The 16,303-nt window shown below is 43.1% G+C and overlaps 1 protein-coding gene across 2 annotated transcripts in view; it reads right to left on the bottom strand.

Annotated features, from left to right (window-relative positions):
* Nucleotides 1–15,982, bottom strand: part of ANXA7 (annexin A7) — a 38,938-nt gene extending 22,956 nt beyond the window's left edge. For both annotated transcript variants that reach the window (XM_007963059.3, XM_007963060.3), the window contains exons 1-2: nucleotides 15,884–15,982; nucleotides 2,177–2,231 (exon numbers count right to left, since the gene is read on the bottom strand). In XM_007963059.3, coding sequence (XP_007961250.3) covers nucleotides 2,177–2,230 — 54 coding nt within the window. In that variant the 5' untranslated portion in view covers nucleotide 2,231; nucleotides 15,884–15,982. The remainder of the gene's footprint in view (nucleotides 1–2,176; nucleotides 2,232–15,883) is intronic.
* Between the last annotated feature and the right edge of the window lie 321 nt (nucleotides 15,983–16,303).

Raw genomic sequence — 16,303 nt, 5'->3', positions numbered from 1 at the left:
GGGAGTCAGAACAGGGTTCTTTACAAACCTCAAGGTTTTAAGAAAAAAAAATAAAAAACCTCATTAGTTCCTTCATTTTCCCAGCATCTACAAATATAAGAAAAATCCTCCTCTACACCCTAAACAGAGGAATTTGAGGCTCTTTTGCAACACATCTGGATCTGTTACATAATATTTAAACATGAAAAAGGTAACCTGTATATCACATCACACACAGGATGTGACATTTTGGACCTCACAGTTCAGTGCAGTAATATGTAGAGAGGCAGATATTGTTGCGTATTCACTGAACTATTTCTCCCCAGGCCGCAAAGCTATACAGACTACATTTCCCAGACCCCCTTGCAGTTAGGTCGGACCACATGAATGAATATCAGTGAATGAACACAGACAGAAGTGACATATACCACTTTCTAAATCTGTCCCCTAAAAACCTCTGGCAAATCCTCCATGTTCTCTCTCTTCCTTCATCTGCCACCCATAAGCAGAGGATCCAGCAGAGGACTCCAAAGTGCTAGAGGACGGTAGGATCAGAATAAGGAAGGAGCCTGGAAACCCAAAACACTGCATGAAGCAAAACCTCGTCCCACCCACCCCCTATCCACTACTGACTTCCAGGAGACTGAAGAAAGAAATACATTTTTTTTTCATTGTGTTAAGTCACTGAGATTCGGGAGTTGTCTGTTTTAGCAATTAGCCTACGCTGACTGAAATAGTTACTAAAGTCCTGTTTAATACATAGGGACTTGGGAACATATCCATAATTCTCATCTCTCCTGTAATAAATTCACAAGAGCTATATAATCACTTTGCATAAGGATAAACATATCACAAACTTGTATAGACCTCTCTTGCTATTCTCCCAGGGTTAGATAGCAGCCCCACAGTTATGAGTATAAAACTGAAATGTGGGCAGGGCTAAGTGGCTCATGCCTGTAATCCCAGCACTTTGGAAGGCCGAGGTGGGTGGATCATGAGGTCAGGAAATCGAGGCCATCCTGGCCAACATGGTGAAACCCCATCTCTACTAAAAATACAAAAACTAGCTGGGCGTGGTGGCATGTACCTGTAATCCCAGCTACTTGGGAGGCTGAGGCAGGAGAATCGCTTGAATCCTGGGAGGCAGAGGTTGCAGTGCGTTGAGATCGCACCACTGCACTCCAGCCTGGTGACAGAGCAAGACTCCGTCTCAAAAAAAAGAAAAACAAAAAACTGAAATGTGGCCGGGCGTAATGGCTCACGCCTATAATCCCAGCACTTTGGGAGGCCAAGGTGGGCAGATCATTTGAGGTCAGGAGTTTGAGACCAGCCGGGCCAACATGGTGAAACCCCGTCTCTATTAAAAATACAAAAATCAGCCGGCCATGGTGATGGCACCTGTAATCCCAGCTACTCGGGAGGCTGAGGCAGAAGAATCACTTGAACCCAGTAGGCGTAAGTTGCAGCAAGCTGAGATCACACCACTGCACTCCAGCTTGGGCGCAGAGCGAGACTCCGTCTCAAAGACAAAAAATAAAATGAAACAAAAAAAACCTGAAATGCACAATTCTTACTTATGGCTCAGCTCTTAGTCCTCAGACTAGTATAGCTATCAACAAGGTGGAACTTAGTAGCACATTTATAAAACGTACTCCAAGTCTAAGAACTATAAATCCACTGCAATTTATCTCTGGGTCAAGCCAAGCCATTAATTATTTTAAACATTCTAACACAAAGGTTAAGACGCAGTGATACTATGACTCAAGGGTATTAAAAAAAAAAAAAAAAAGGAACCAGTGATTCATGGGATGGATTTTGCTTACATCTGTGTTTTATTGGCTCATACAGCAGTTAACATTTTTTAAAACTAACTCCTAAATTTTGAAACTTTGGACAATTTCATATAGAACCCAAATTTCTGGCTTTACTTGAAAGGCTGGAGTATCTAGCAAAGATAAGTGTGCCTCCCACCATGGCTACACAGGGCTGGTGCTAAGCACCTGCCAGCTTTCAATAGACAAAGCAAGACCTCTCTAGTTCCCCACACAACCGCCTTCGCTCACTTGTTCTACTCAGTACCTGTGATGTGAGCATCTGAATTTACGACCCCTGCTCTAGCATATCGGTAAGATCTGACATGGCCAGTCCCAAACACCACCTGTTTTAAGGACGTGAGGTATTAAGTGGCAATACTTACAGGATATCCAGGGAAAGGTGGGTAGCCTGTTGGGGGATAGCCTGGGTATGACATTCTGTAAGAACAATAAAAAAGGTCCTCTGTAAGTTTTTTTTTTTTTTTTTTTGAGACGGTGTCTTGCTCTGTCACCAGGCTGGAGTGCAGTGGCATGATCTCAGCTCACTGCAACCTCTGCCTCCCAGGTTCAAGCGATTCTCCTACCTCAGCCTCCCAAGTAGCTGGGACTACAGGTGCACACCACCACGTCCAGCTAATTTTTGTGTTTTTAGTAGAGATGGAGTTTCACCATGTTGGCCAGGATGGTCTCAATCCCTTGACCTGGTGATCCACCTGCCTCGGCCTCCCAAAGTGCTTGGATTACAGGTGTGAGCCACCGTGCCCGGCCTGTAATTTCTTATAATGGTTAAGGCCTTTGAAAACATATAGATATATATACACACACACACCCCCCCCACACACACACAGGATTTTATGCAAAATATTTCTCTTTTCAAAAGAGTCTGGCATAAAATTAAAATGTGGATATTAGGGATATAAGCAAAGCTTATTAAATGCTTATTTCATCATTCACACCAATGGAATCAGTACAGCCTAGTAAAGGTTCCAACTTTGTCATGACATACAATTTTTGTCACATCTCAATTCTACCACTACTATTATTTATGAACTATTCTTCTTTTCTCCTTTTTTTTTTTTTGGAGATGGAGTCTTGCCCTGCTGCCCAGGCTGGAGTGTAGTGGCGTGATCTCAGCTCACTGCAACCTCTGCCTCCGGGGTCCAAGTGATTCTCCTGCCTCACCCTCCCGAGTAGCTGGGATTACAGGCGTCTGCCACCATGCTCGGCTATTTTTTTGTATTTTTAGTAGAGATGGGTTTCACCATGTTGGCCAGGCTGGTCTTGAATGCCTAACCTCAGGCCATCCGCCCACCTCGGACTCCCAGAGTGCTGGGATTACAGGCATGAACCACCTCACCCGGCCAAGGCTTCACTTTGGAAGCAGAAAGCAGTCCTCACCAGATGCCAGCACCTCGATCTTAGACTTCCCAGCCTCCAGAACCACACCCAACCAATCTATTTTTCTTTAAGCCAATTTTTTACTTCCGTTTATTTTTAAAGTATGCTTATTATCAGCACACTTTTAAATATCACCATACTTTTAAATGGAAAACTTCTAAATGGAAAACTTCAGTAGTTTTCTTACCACAAACAGAAGGTAATATTAAAATAAATACTTAGCTATTACAATAAAAAGTCCTTTCTAGGTGCCACAGAAATCCCCTCATATGGTGATATAACCACATTATGGGAAACAACGGTACAATGGTTAGGAGTTAACATTCTGGAGTCACATATACGTGGATTAAACTCTAGCTTTCTTTTTTTAAACTTTTTATTTTTGAGACAAGGTGTTGCTCTGTCACCCAGGCTGGGGTATAGCGGTGCAATTACAGCTCGCTGCAGCCTTGACCTCCTGGGCTCAAGTGATCCTCCCACCTCAACACCCCCTGCCGTAGCTGGGACCACAGGTGCGTACCACCATGCCTGGTGAATTTTTGTATTTTTTTGTAGAGATGGGGTTTCACCATATTGCCCAGGCTGGTCTTGAACTCAAGTGACCTGCCTGCCTCATCCTCTCAAAGTGCTGGGATTACAGGTATAAGCCACAGAGCCCAGCCCGAAATTACTGTTTTAATGACACTTTGAAAATTATTCCTGTGTAGTTATGCTATCAATTTGACACATATTAGGTTCATTTGTTTCATTTTGCTTTTGACTTTTAAGGTTTTAAAATTTTTTGATTTAGTTTTATAATTATATAAAACATTTTCTGGATTCTAAAGTCAAATCTACAAAACAAGATATGTTCAGAAACCTGTTAACTTCTAACCCTGTCCCTTACTATCTCCTACATATGATTACTTTTACAGTTTATCTACCTATCTTTAAGTACATAAGCTGATATGTCTATATTTGTATCCCCATTCCATTCTTACATAAAACATAACTTTTTTTTTTTTTTTTTTTGAGACTCACTCTGTCGCCCAGGCTGGAGTACAGTCGCATGATCTCAACTCATTGCAACCTCTATCCCTTGGGTTCAAGCGATTCTCCTGCCTCAGCCTCCCGAGTAGTTGGGATTACAGGCGACTGCCACCGCGCCCAGCTACTTTTTGTATTTTTAGTAGAGATGGGGTTTCACCATCTTGGCCAGGCTGGTCTTGAACTACTAACCTGGTGATCCACCTGCCTCGGCCTCCCAAAGTGCTAGGATTACAGGCATGAGCCACTGCTCTTGGCCCATACTCTGTTTCTTTACTGGCTTTTTTCTCTTATTATGGCCATCATCCATAGTCTTCAATCCTTTTTAAAAACAACAACATAGGCCAGGCACAGTGGCTCATGCCTGTAAATCCCAGCACTTTGGAAGGCTGAGGCAGTAGAATCTCTTGCGGCCAGGAGTTTGAGATCAGCCTGGGCAACAAAGAGAGACCTCATCTCTACAAAAAGTAAAATAATTAGCCAGGCATGGTGGTGTGCACCTGTAGTGCCAGTTATTCAGAAGCCTGGGCAGGAAGATCACTTGAGCCCAAGACTTCAAGGCTGTAGTGAGCTAGGATCGCACCACTGCACTCCAGCCTGGGCAACAGAGGGACACCATGTACCTTAAAAAAAAACAAACAAAAAACACAACTACATAGTACTTCAGTGTGTGGCTACATCATGGCTTATTTAATGGCAGACATCTGAGTTATTTCTACTCTTTTAACTATTAGTCTTGCAACGAACAGCTGTGTACAGGTACCTCTCTGTATATTTTGCCAATATTATCTTTGGGGAAGATTCCTAGAAATGGCATTGCTGAGACAAGCGGTAAAGGTGAATGTGATACTGCCCAATTCCCCTCCACAGGGGTTGTACCAATTTGCATTTTCACCAGCACTGCCAACAGAATTTTCCGTCTAACATCCTGGATTTCTAGCTGTGTGAATATGGGCAAGTTACTTAGCTTCTCAAAGGAAGTTACTTAGCCTTTTTAGGCCTTATTTCTTCACCTATAAAATGGGATGTGAACATACCTACTTAAGGATGTTGTTGTAAGAATTAAGTAAAAGAATATAGGCAAAGCATTTAGCAGTGCTTGGAATAAATTAAGTCCTCAATAAATGTTAACTGCTATGATCATAGAGAACTGTGATATATAATGCAAGAATATTAAAAAATAATTAGCACAAAGTTTGGCTTTTATTCATTCATTATAACACTTTCAGTATATTTACCTTCTCAATTTTATTAGACTTAGACTAATTTTAAAATTAAAATGCTTTCTGATGGAAAAAGAAAGTAGGGTGGTAGAGTGTGGTTAGTCTCAGATTAAGGAGGCATTCATATATTATCTATTCTGTGATAATAATGGTGATCAAAAGTTGATAGTCTTCTGATCAGCAAACATAACACTGGAAATATCTTTTAAAAACTGCAGTCTGTACCAGAAAGTTTGAAAGTTACGTTCTTCAAAAGGTACTCATTTCCATTTGGAAAAGTAAACAATAATCTGTACATCAAGTGATGTTAAGACATTACTATTTTTTTAGGTGTGATATGGTATTATGATTTTCATCAAGTATTCTGATCTTTTAGAGACATATACTAAATATTTACAGACAAAATGATATATCAGGGATTGTGTCAAAATAATATGCAGGAATATGATATATAATATAGTGCAGGAATTTAGACATAATAAGCAATCAGGAGTTGATAACTGTTCACGCTGGGTGATGAGTACATGGGATTCATTACACTCTCCTGTCCATTTTTGAAAAGACGGCTCATGTAAAATAAATGGAGCTAGTGTGGTTAAAAACAAATATCCCTATATATATACATATATCTTCTGCATTTGAAGAAAACACTATTAACCTAAAGCAAATGCAAATAAACAGAGAAAAAACAAACATTCAAAAGAATACCCTATTAGCCTGATCAAATCTAAAATACAGTCAGGCGCAGTAGCTCACATCTGTAATCTCAGCACCTTGGGAAGCCAATGCCAGTGGATCACTTGAGGTCAGAGACCAGCCTGACCAACATGGTGAAACCCTGTCTCTACTAAAAATACAAAAATTGGGGCTGGGCACGGTGGCTCACGCCTGTAATCCCAACACTTTGGGAGGCTGAGGAGGATCACAAGGTCAGGAGACTGAGGCCATCCAGGCTAACACAATGAAACCCCGTCTCTACAAAAAATACAAAAAATTAGCCGGGCGTGGTGGCACGCACCTGTAGTCCCAGCTACTTGGAAGGCTGAGGCAGGAGAATCACTTGAACCTGGGAGGCGGAGGTTGCAATGAGCCAAGATTGCACCATTGCATTCCAGCCTGGGCCACAGAGCAAACCTCTATCTCAAAAAAAAAAAAGAAAAGAAAAGAAAAAAGAAAAGGCTGGGTGCGGTGGCTCACGCCCGTAATCCCAGCACTTTGGGAGGCTGAGGCAGGTGGATTACCTGAGGTCGGGAGTTCGAGATCAGCCTGGCCAACATGGTAAAATGCTGTCTCTACTAAAAATAAAAAAATTAGCCAGGCATGGTGGCATGTGCCTGTAATCCCAGCTATTCAGGAGGCTGAGGCAGGAGAATTGCTTGAGCCGAGATCACGCCACTGCACTCTAGCCTGGACAATACGGCAAAACTCTGTTTCAACAACAACAAAAAAATATAAAATACTATTAGTGATCAGATATAATATACCTGGCAAATATATCTATATAAAGTCAGTAATCACTTTTTTGGCATCTACAAGAAAACATTGCTACAAGTGGAGAGTGAATGATCAAAGGTTTAAAATAGGTTTTTAAAGGTGCTAGACACAGATAGGCAAGAAAGAAGAACAATGTTATTTGCAAGGCAAAAGGTGGGATGTAACTGTGAGGTGGAGGATCACCAAAATAGACTAAGGAGCAGATTAAGACAGAAGTCAGTTAGGAGGACTTCTGTATGTGTAGAATAAAATACTCATCATTCTCCACCACACCACTCTTAACATCCTTATCTGTCAATAGCACCACTACTTAAATTACCTAATACTCCAGTATAGTAAGAAACCCAGTATTTTTATCTTCTTTTTTTTTTTTTTTTTTTTTTTTGAGATAGAGTTTCGCTCTAGTCGCCCCGGCTGGAGTGCAGTGGCATGATCTCAGCTCACTGCAACCTCCGCCTCCTGGGTTCAAGCGATTCTCCTGCCTCAGCCTCCTGAGTAACTGGGATTACAGGCGCCCACCACCACGCTGGTTTATTGTATTTCAGTAGAGAGGGGGTTTCGCCATGTTGGCCAGGCTGGTCTCGAACTCCTGACCTCAGGTGATCTGCCCGCCTCGGCCTCCCAAAGAGCTGGGATCACAGGCATAAGCCACCATGCCTGGCCAAAACCCAGCATTTTTCTATCCATCCTTTGAAATGCCTCTCTTGTAATTTCTGTTCTCATGGTCACATACTTAGACCAAGTTTCATCACTTGATGCCTATCTTATTAAAACTCCTTCTCTGTTTATATTCTTGCTTATACTCTCTCACCCTCCCAATTTTCTCAGACACTGTCACTAAACTTTCCTAAAATGCTACTCTTTCAGCAAACTGCTCTTCAGCTCAAAAATCATCAGACTACTGCTAGAGTATCAGATGAAAATTAATTGGCCTGATATTCAGGTCTCCTTAGTACTGGCTCCAATTATTATTACTATATATATTTTTTTGAGATGGTTTCTTGCTCTATTGCCCAGGCTGGAGTATAGTAGCGTGACATCAGCTCGCTGCAGCCTTGATTTCCTGGACTCAGATGATCCTCTTATCTCAGTCTCCCGAAGAGCTGAGACTACAGGTGCACATCACCATACCTGGCTAATTTTTTGTATTTTTAGTAAAGACGGGGTTTCACCATGCTGCCCAGGCTGATCTTGAACTCCTGGGTTCAAGAGATCCACCCGCCTCAGCCTCCCAAAGTGCTAGGATTACAGGCATGAGTCACCGCATCCAGCCTCTATTTATCTATTTAATTCATTTCTTACCAACACCTAACCCGTGTCAATGCGAAATCTCTAACACTTGAACTATTCCCAGCATTCCTTTGCTTAAACCATTCTTATCATTAACGGACTTGGCCCTCAACCCTGGGCTTACTCACCCCTCCTATCTAGCTCAAGTCTTCTCTCTTCCTTCTTTGAACAACGAGGTTGACTAAAATAGTGTTTCCCAATGTTTTCTTTTTGAGACAGTTTTGTTCTATTGCCCAGGCTGGAATGCAGTGGCACAATCTCGGATCACTGCAGCCTCGCCTCCTGGGTTCAAGCGATTCTCCTCCTTCAGCATCCCAAGTAGCTGAGACTACAGGTGCACACCACCACACCTGCTTAATTTTTGTATTTTTAGTGGAGACAGGGTTTCACTATGTTGGCCAGGCTGGTCACAAACTCCTGACCGCAAGTGATCTGCCTGCGTCAGCCTCCCAAAGTGCTGGGATTACAGGCGTGAGCTACCGCGCCTGGCCTCAAACTTTAATGTATATATGAATCCCTAGGGATCTTGTTAAAATAGAGACTTTAATTCAGTAGCTCCAGGATGGGGCCTGAGATTCTGCATTTCTAAAGCTTTCAGGTGATATGGCTTCTGCAGGTCTGTGATTCATACTCTGATACCAGAATACTTTGGGATTTCTGGATCTACACCTAATTTTCTAAATTTGTAAATATATGTTTTGGCACTTCTCATCAATATAGCTATAAATGATACATATTTCTTTTATACCAAGATGCCAAATAAACCCAACTCAAGTCAACGTTTATGAACGTCCACTGTGTAATAAGCACTACCCTAGGTGCTGATAGAAAGATTGAGAATAAGTATTCAGCCTTTTGAGTACACAGTATAGGAAAATGAGATAATATAGTGTCTCTTATGACAGGAACACAGGATAGAAGCTAAAAATGTGCTGAATTGAGAATAAATGGACATAGATTGAATCAAGGCTATAAGTCAATAAGAAACATAAAATGATACAAAAACTGACCCAGTCAATTCTAAAATAGTCATTTGGGATCCCAAAGGGCTGGATATAAAAACAGGGACAGGCTGTTTCTTCTTTTTTCTTTTCTAAGCCTGGTTTGTATAAAGAGTAAAGGAGAGGCAAAAGCTCTAAAGAATGGTCAGATAGGCTGGGCACAGTGGCTCACACCTATAATCCCAAAACTGTGGGAGGGGAGGGAAGGGGGAAGGGGAAAGGTAAGGGAAAGGAAAGGACAAGACAAAACAAGGAAGAAGAAAAAGAAAAGAAAAGTAGATAGACAAAGGACAAAAGGGTCAGGATCAAAATAAAGGAAAAAAAATCTGAAATTAATTTATGAGATAAATTAATAGTAATTTGAAAGTACAATAAGCAGTTATAGTACCAAAGACTTCATAAGTAATTTAAATTTCTAAGTCTCAAGAAATTGTTCCAGTGACAAAACCTATATATAAATTCTTTAGCTACTATCCTAAATCTTACCTTTGAGAGCCTGAAGGAATTATGTCAACAAAAATGAAAATAAGGCAAAGATTATCTGTATATAATAAAAATTAAAGCAATTTTAAGAAAGTGAATTTTGGTACATTTTGAAAAACAATTATATAAAAGACTAGAATGCAATTCCATTTCCAGGAATGTACCTTATAGAAATACTTGCACAAGGACTAAATTATATATGTACAAGGCTATTCATTGCAGTATTTTTGTAATAGGAAAAGGTTAAAAACCACCTGAACGTCCATCAACAAGGGACAGGTGTCATCCCAGGGATGCAGGAATGATTTAACATATACAAGTCAATGAATGCGATGTATCACATAAACAGAATTAAAAACAAAAACCATATGATCATCTCAATAGATGCAGAAAAAGCATTCAACAAAATCCAGCACCCCTTTACAATAAAAAAAACTCTCAACAAACGAGGTATAGAAAGGACCTAACTCAAAATAATAAAAGCCATATACAATGACAAAGCCAACATCATACTGAATGGGGAAAAGTTGAAAGCATTCCCCCTAAGAACAGGAACAAGACAAGGACGTCCACTTTCACCACTCCTATTAGAGGGAAAGCAAGGGAAAGCAATAAAGTGCATCCAAATTGGAAAAGAGGAAATCAAACTATCACTGTTTGCAGATGTTATGACAATATACCAAGGAAATCCTAAAGACTCCAACAGACTCTTAGATTTGATAAATGAAATCAGTAAAGTCTCAGGTTACAAAATCAATGTACACAAATCAATAACACTGCTATATACCAAAAACGTCCAAGCTGAGAATCAAATCAAGAACTCAATCCCTTTTACAACAGCTGCAAAAATAAAAAATAAATAGAATACCTAGGAATATGCTTAACCAAGGAGATGACAGATCTCTACAAGGAGAACTACAAAATACTGCTGAAAGAAATCATAGATGACACAAACAAATGGAAACTCATCCCGTGCTCATGGATTGGAAGAATCAATATTGTGAAAATGACTATACTGCCCAAAGCAATCTACAGATTCAATGCAATTCCCATCAAAATACCAAGATCATTTTTCACAGAAGTAGAAAATACAATCCTAGCATTTATATGGAACCAAAACGAGCCTGAATAGCCAAAGCAATCCCAAGCAAAAAGACAAATTTGGACACCTCACATTACCAGACTTCAAATACACTACAAGCCTATAGCTACCAGAACAGCATGGTACTGGTATAAAAGTAGGCACATAGACCAATGGAACAAAATAGAGAACCCAGAAATAAAGCCAAATACATACAGCCAACTGCTCTTTGACAAAGCACACAAAAACAAAAGTTGGGGAATGGACACCCTATTTAATAAATGATGCTGGGAAAACTGGCAAGCCACATGAAGAATGAAACTGGATCCCTATCTATCACCCTATACAAAAATCAACTCAAGTTGATAAAAGATTTAAATGAGGCAGGAGAATGGCGTGAACCCGGGAGGCGGAGCTTGCAGTGAGCTGAGATCCGGCCACTGCACTCCAGCCTGGGAGACAGAGCGAGACTCCGTCTCAAAAAAAAAAAAAAAAAAAAAAAAGACCTGAAACTATAAAAATTCTAGAACATTGGAAACAGTCTTCTAAACACTGGCCTAGGCAAAGAATTCATGACTAAGACCCCAAAAGCAAATGCAGCAAAAACAAAAATAAATAGATGGGACCTAATTAAACTAAAAAGCTTCTGCACAGCAAAAGAAATAAACAGAGTAAACAGACCACCAACAGAATGGGAGAAAATATCTGTAAATTATGCATCCAACAAAGGACTAGTATCCAGAATCTACAAGGACTGAAATCAAAAGAAAAAAAACAATTGCATTAAAAACTGAGCAAATAGTTTGAGAAATAGTTTGAGAAATAGACATTTCTCAAAAGAAGATATACAAATGGCCAACAAACATGAAATAAATGTTCAACATCATTAATCATCAGGGAAATGCAAATTAACCACAATGAGATACCACCTTGCTTCTACAGGAATGGTCATTATTAAAAAGTCAAAAAAAGGGCCGGGCGAGGTAGTCCACATGTGTAATCCCAGCACTTTGTGAGGCTGAGGCGGGCAGATCACCTGAAGAGGTCAGGAGTTTAAGACTAGCCTGAACAGCATGGAGAAACCTGTCTCTACTAAAAATACAAAATTAGCTGAGCATGGTGGCACATGCCTGTAATCCCAGCTACTCAGGAGGATGAGTTAGAAGAATTGCTTGAATCCGGGAGGCAAAGGTTGGGGTGAGCCGAGATGGCGCCACTGCACTCCAGCCTGGGTAACAAGAGCAAGACTCAGTCTCCAAAAAAAAAAAAAAAAAAAAAAGTCAACACACAATAGATGTTGGTGTGGATGTGGGGAAAAGGGACCACTTATTACACTGCTATACAGCCTCTACAGAAAACAGTATGGAGACTTCTTAAAGAGCTAAAAATAGATCTACCATTCCACCCAGAAATTCTACTGCTGGGTATCTACCCAAAGGAAAGGAAGTCATTATATGAAAAAGACTTTTGCACATGTATATTTATAGCAGCACAATTCACAATTGCAAAGATGTGGAATCAACCTAAGTGCCCATCAACTGAGTGGATAAAGAAAATGTGTTATACATAAACCATGGAATACTACTCAGCCATTAAAAGGAACAAAATAATGTCTTTTGCAGGCCGGGCGCGGTGGCTCAAGCCTGTAATCCCAGCACTTTGGGAGGCCGAGACGGGCGGATCACGAGGTCAGGAGATCAAGACCAGCCTGGCTAACACGGTGAAACCCCGTCTCTACCAAAAAACACAAAAAACTAGCTGGGCGAGGTGGCGGGCCTTTGTAGTCCCAGCTACTCGGGAGGCTGAGACAGGAGAATGGCCTAAACCCGGGAGGCGGAGCTTGCAGTGAGCTGAGATCACGCCACTGCACTCCAGCCTGGGCTACAGAGCGAGACTCCGTCTCAAAAAAAAAAAAAAAAAAAAGTCTTTTGCAGCAGCTTGGATTAAGCTGGAGGCAATTTTTCTAGGTGAAGTAACACAGGAGTTGAAAACCAAAAGCCGTATGTTCTCACATTATAGGTGGAAGCTAAGCTATGAGTATGCAAAGGCATAGGTATGAAGTGTTATAATGAACTTCAGAGACTCAGAAAGGGGTGGGTGAAAGGGGGCTAGGAATAAAAACTACACATTAGGTACAATGTACATTACTTGGGTGACTAAAATCTCAGAATTCACCACCATATAATTCATCCATGTAACAAAACACCACTTGTACTCCAAAAGCTGTTGAAATTTTATCTTTTATTTTTTTTGGAGATGGAGTCTTGCTCTATCATCCAAACTGGAGTGCAGTGGTGTGATCTCCGCTCAATGCAACCTCCACCTCCCAGGTTCAAGCGATTTTCCTGTCTCGGCTTCCCAAGTAGCTGGGATTACAAGCACGTGCCACCACATCCGGCTAAATTTTGTATTTTTAGTAGAGACACGGTTTCACCCTGTTGGCCAGGTTGGTCTCGAACTCCTGACCTCAGGTGATCCACCCACCTCGGCTTCCCAAAATGCGGGAATTACAGGCGTGAGTCACTGTGCTGGGCCACTGCTGAAATTTTTAAAAAGGAGGGACAGGTGAAACAGATTATGGATAGCCATACAAGGAGGTGTTATGTGGTTATTAAAAATGAGGCAGCTTTTTTGTTTTTTTTACCCATATATGAAACCATCTGTAACACATATCAATGAAAAAAAAAAAAAAAGGCAAAGGGGAAAACTGCATAGTGTGCAGCCATATGTGTAAAAACTGTACTGATTTAGACCTACAGAATATCCCTGAAAGGACACTCAAGGAAGTAGAAAACAGTGACTGCCTCCTGCATGAAAAACTGGGACACAATGGAGAAGACTATTTACTTTTCTCTTTCACTCTTTTTTTTTTTTGAGATGGAGTCTCACTCTGTTGCCAGGCTGCAGTGCAGTGGTGCGATCTCAGCTCACTGCAACCTCCACCTCCTGGGTTCAAGAGATTCTTGTGCCTCAGCCTCCTGAGTAGCTGGGACTACAGGCGCGTGCCACCAAGCCCGGCTAATTCTTGTATTCTTAGTAGAGACGGGCTTTCACCGTGTTAGCCAGGATGGTCTCGATCTCCTGATCTCCTGATCTGCCCGCCTCGGCCTCCCAAAGTGCTGAGATTACAGGCGTCAGTCACTGCATTGGCAGACTTACTTTTCAATGTACTTTAGCCCTTAGAATTGTTCATATATCATTTATTCAAGAGGCAGATTTTAAACGTTTTTGTAAAAAGCTAAATAACGCCCAGAGTGACTCAAAAAAGTTCTCAACTTTGCCCAAATGAATAGTCTAGAGTTTTTGTTTTTTGTTTTTTTGAGAGGGAGTCTCACTCTGTCGCCCAGGTTGGTATGCAGTGGCACAATCACGGCTTACTGCAAGTTCCGCCTCCCGGGTTCATGCCATTCTCCTCCCTCAGCCTCCCGAGTAGCTGGGACTACAGGCGCCCGCCACCACGCCCGGCAAATTTTTTGCATTTTTAGTAGAGACGGGATTTCCCCGTGTTAACCGGGATGGTCTCGATATCCTGACCTCGTGATCCACCCGCCTCGGCCTCCCAAAGTGCTGGAATTACAGGCGTGAGCCACTGCGCCCGGCCTTGTTTTTTGTTTTGGGGGGACAGTCTCTCTACCAATCAGGCTGCAGTGCAGTGGCGATCTCAGCTCATTGCAACCTCCGCCTCCGGGGTTCAAGTGACTCTCCTGCCTCAGCCTCCAGAGTGGCTGGGATTACAGGCGCGCACCACCACGTCCAGCTAATTTTTGTATTTTTAAGTAGAGACAGGGTTTCACCGTGTTGGTCAAGCTGGTCTCGAACTCCTCCTGACCTCGTGATCCTCCCGCCTCGGACTCCCAAAGTGCTGGGATTACAGGCATGAGCCATCGCACCCGGCCTTCTTTTTTTTTTTTTTTTTTAAACATTCTCTGCTGTTAGCAACCACTTTTAAAAGATTAGAAAATCATTTTTGGTTTTCCAAACCATCTCCACCCAGTGAGTCAGTTAGTAAGAGGGCTGGGTCTCACCGTTTCTCATAGATGGCATGAAGCCCAGGAAACCAAGAGGCAGCTGTTGCAAATTTATGGGGAAAAAAAAATACACGAAACAGGAAGGGTGACTGAAGATAACGCGCAACAGCGAATACAATTTTGCAAAACCGGCCTCTAGGTCTGGTAGGATCATTTAAATCAGTCAGCGATTTGGAGAAAGAACGTGGAGGCATGGCTAGTCCTCTGCACAGACAGGTAGGTAGTCACCCACCAGTGAGGACTGAAAGTTTGCAGTGTCCAAAATTATCTCTTCTACCTATTTAGGGCTTGAAACTCTTTCCTTGCCTGGAAGGTAACTCATTACACTCACATCATCTAATTCGGACACATTTAGCAGATTAGCTGGCTATCAGCTGGCAAAAATTATGGCATTTACGGCAGCCGGAAGATAACAGCGTCATGTCTGTCACTTTAGGGTGGACATCAGCCATCTACCTCTGCACCTTGGTTTCCTTGGGCAGTTTTTGCACAGGACGAGCTAATTTCAACACACATTTGCTGCTGGTCGGGGAACAGGAATTAAATATGGACTGCTATCCTAGAAGAGCTTCCAAGAACTGTAAACGAGAACCATTGTACAACCTTGGCCTGGCGCATTCTGTCCTACGGTTCACTAAGCACAGTAAAAATTTCCCAAGTTTCCCTAAATTCGCTGTGTCACCGGAAAGTACAGCCACCACCAGCCAGACGGCTTTCGGCACTGCCCGTGCGTTTCCCTACTCAGCCCCCCGCAAGGCGGCTGGGCCACGCTCCGGCCTCAGCCCCTCCACCTGACCGAGGGCGGGGCGCCACTGGTCCCTGGGATTTCCAAACGGACCGAAGGGCTTCCCGTAAGCCGCGCCGGCCGCCTCACCCACGCCACCCCAACACACCCTGGCCGGCAGCCCGGCTCCGAGACGCGCACACCGGGTTGCCGCCACCCGGGAGGCCCACACGGCCCTTCAGACGCGCCCCACCAGCTCCGGGACAGCGGCGCCCAGAGCAGGCCGAGGGCAAGACCACCCAGGCGGACAAGGTGGGAAGGGGAGGGGGCGCCGCTCCTCACCTGACCCCGGCAGCAGCGTCACAGCCCAACCCGGTCGCCCGCAAGATGGAGCCAGGGGCGGGCCCAGGGAAGGCGGAGCGTCTCGCGAGCCCGTTAGGATCGCTGCTGCAGCCGGGAACGCCCCCGAAGCCGGAGGGGGCGGTGCAGGGAGCGGGCTGTCCCTGAGTCCCGCCCCTAGGCTCCACCTGAGAGAAAGACTCTCCCTTCGTGTGGCCCAGTGGATTTTTAATCACATTTATCTGTCGCAAGGACCCTGCGCCAATCCCTTTTAAGGCTGCCTCAAGTCACCTAGGAAGTTGCAGCAGTCCTGGGGGTATCCGGGGCCCCTTCAGTGGTGGGCAGTAGAGAAGGGCTGAGACAGGGAGGCTGGTGCAGCCTCTCCGCCTTTGAAGTGCCGTTCTCCAGGTATTTTCTGGGGAC

The sequence above is a fragment of the Chlorocebus sabaeus genome, chromosome 9 (assembly GCF_047675955.1).
Source record: "Chlorocebus sabaeus isolate Y175 chromosome 9, mChlSab1.0.hap1, whole genome shotgun sequence".
In the NCBI taxonomy this organism is placed as follows: Eukaryota; Metazoa; Chordata; class Mammalia; order Primates; family Cercopithecidae; genus Chlorocebus; species Chlorocebus sabaeus.
This window is presented reverse-complemented; position numbering and strand designations above follow the sequence as displayed.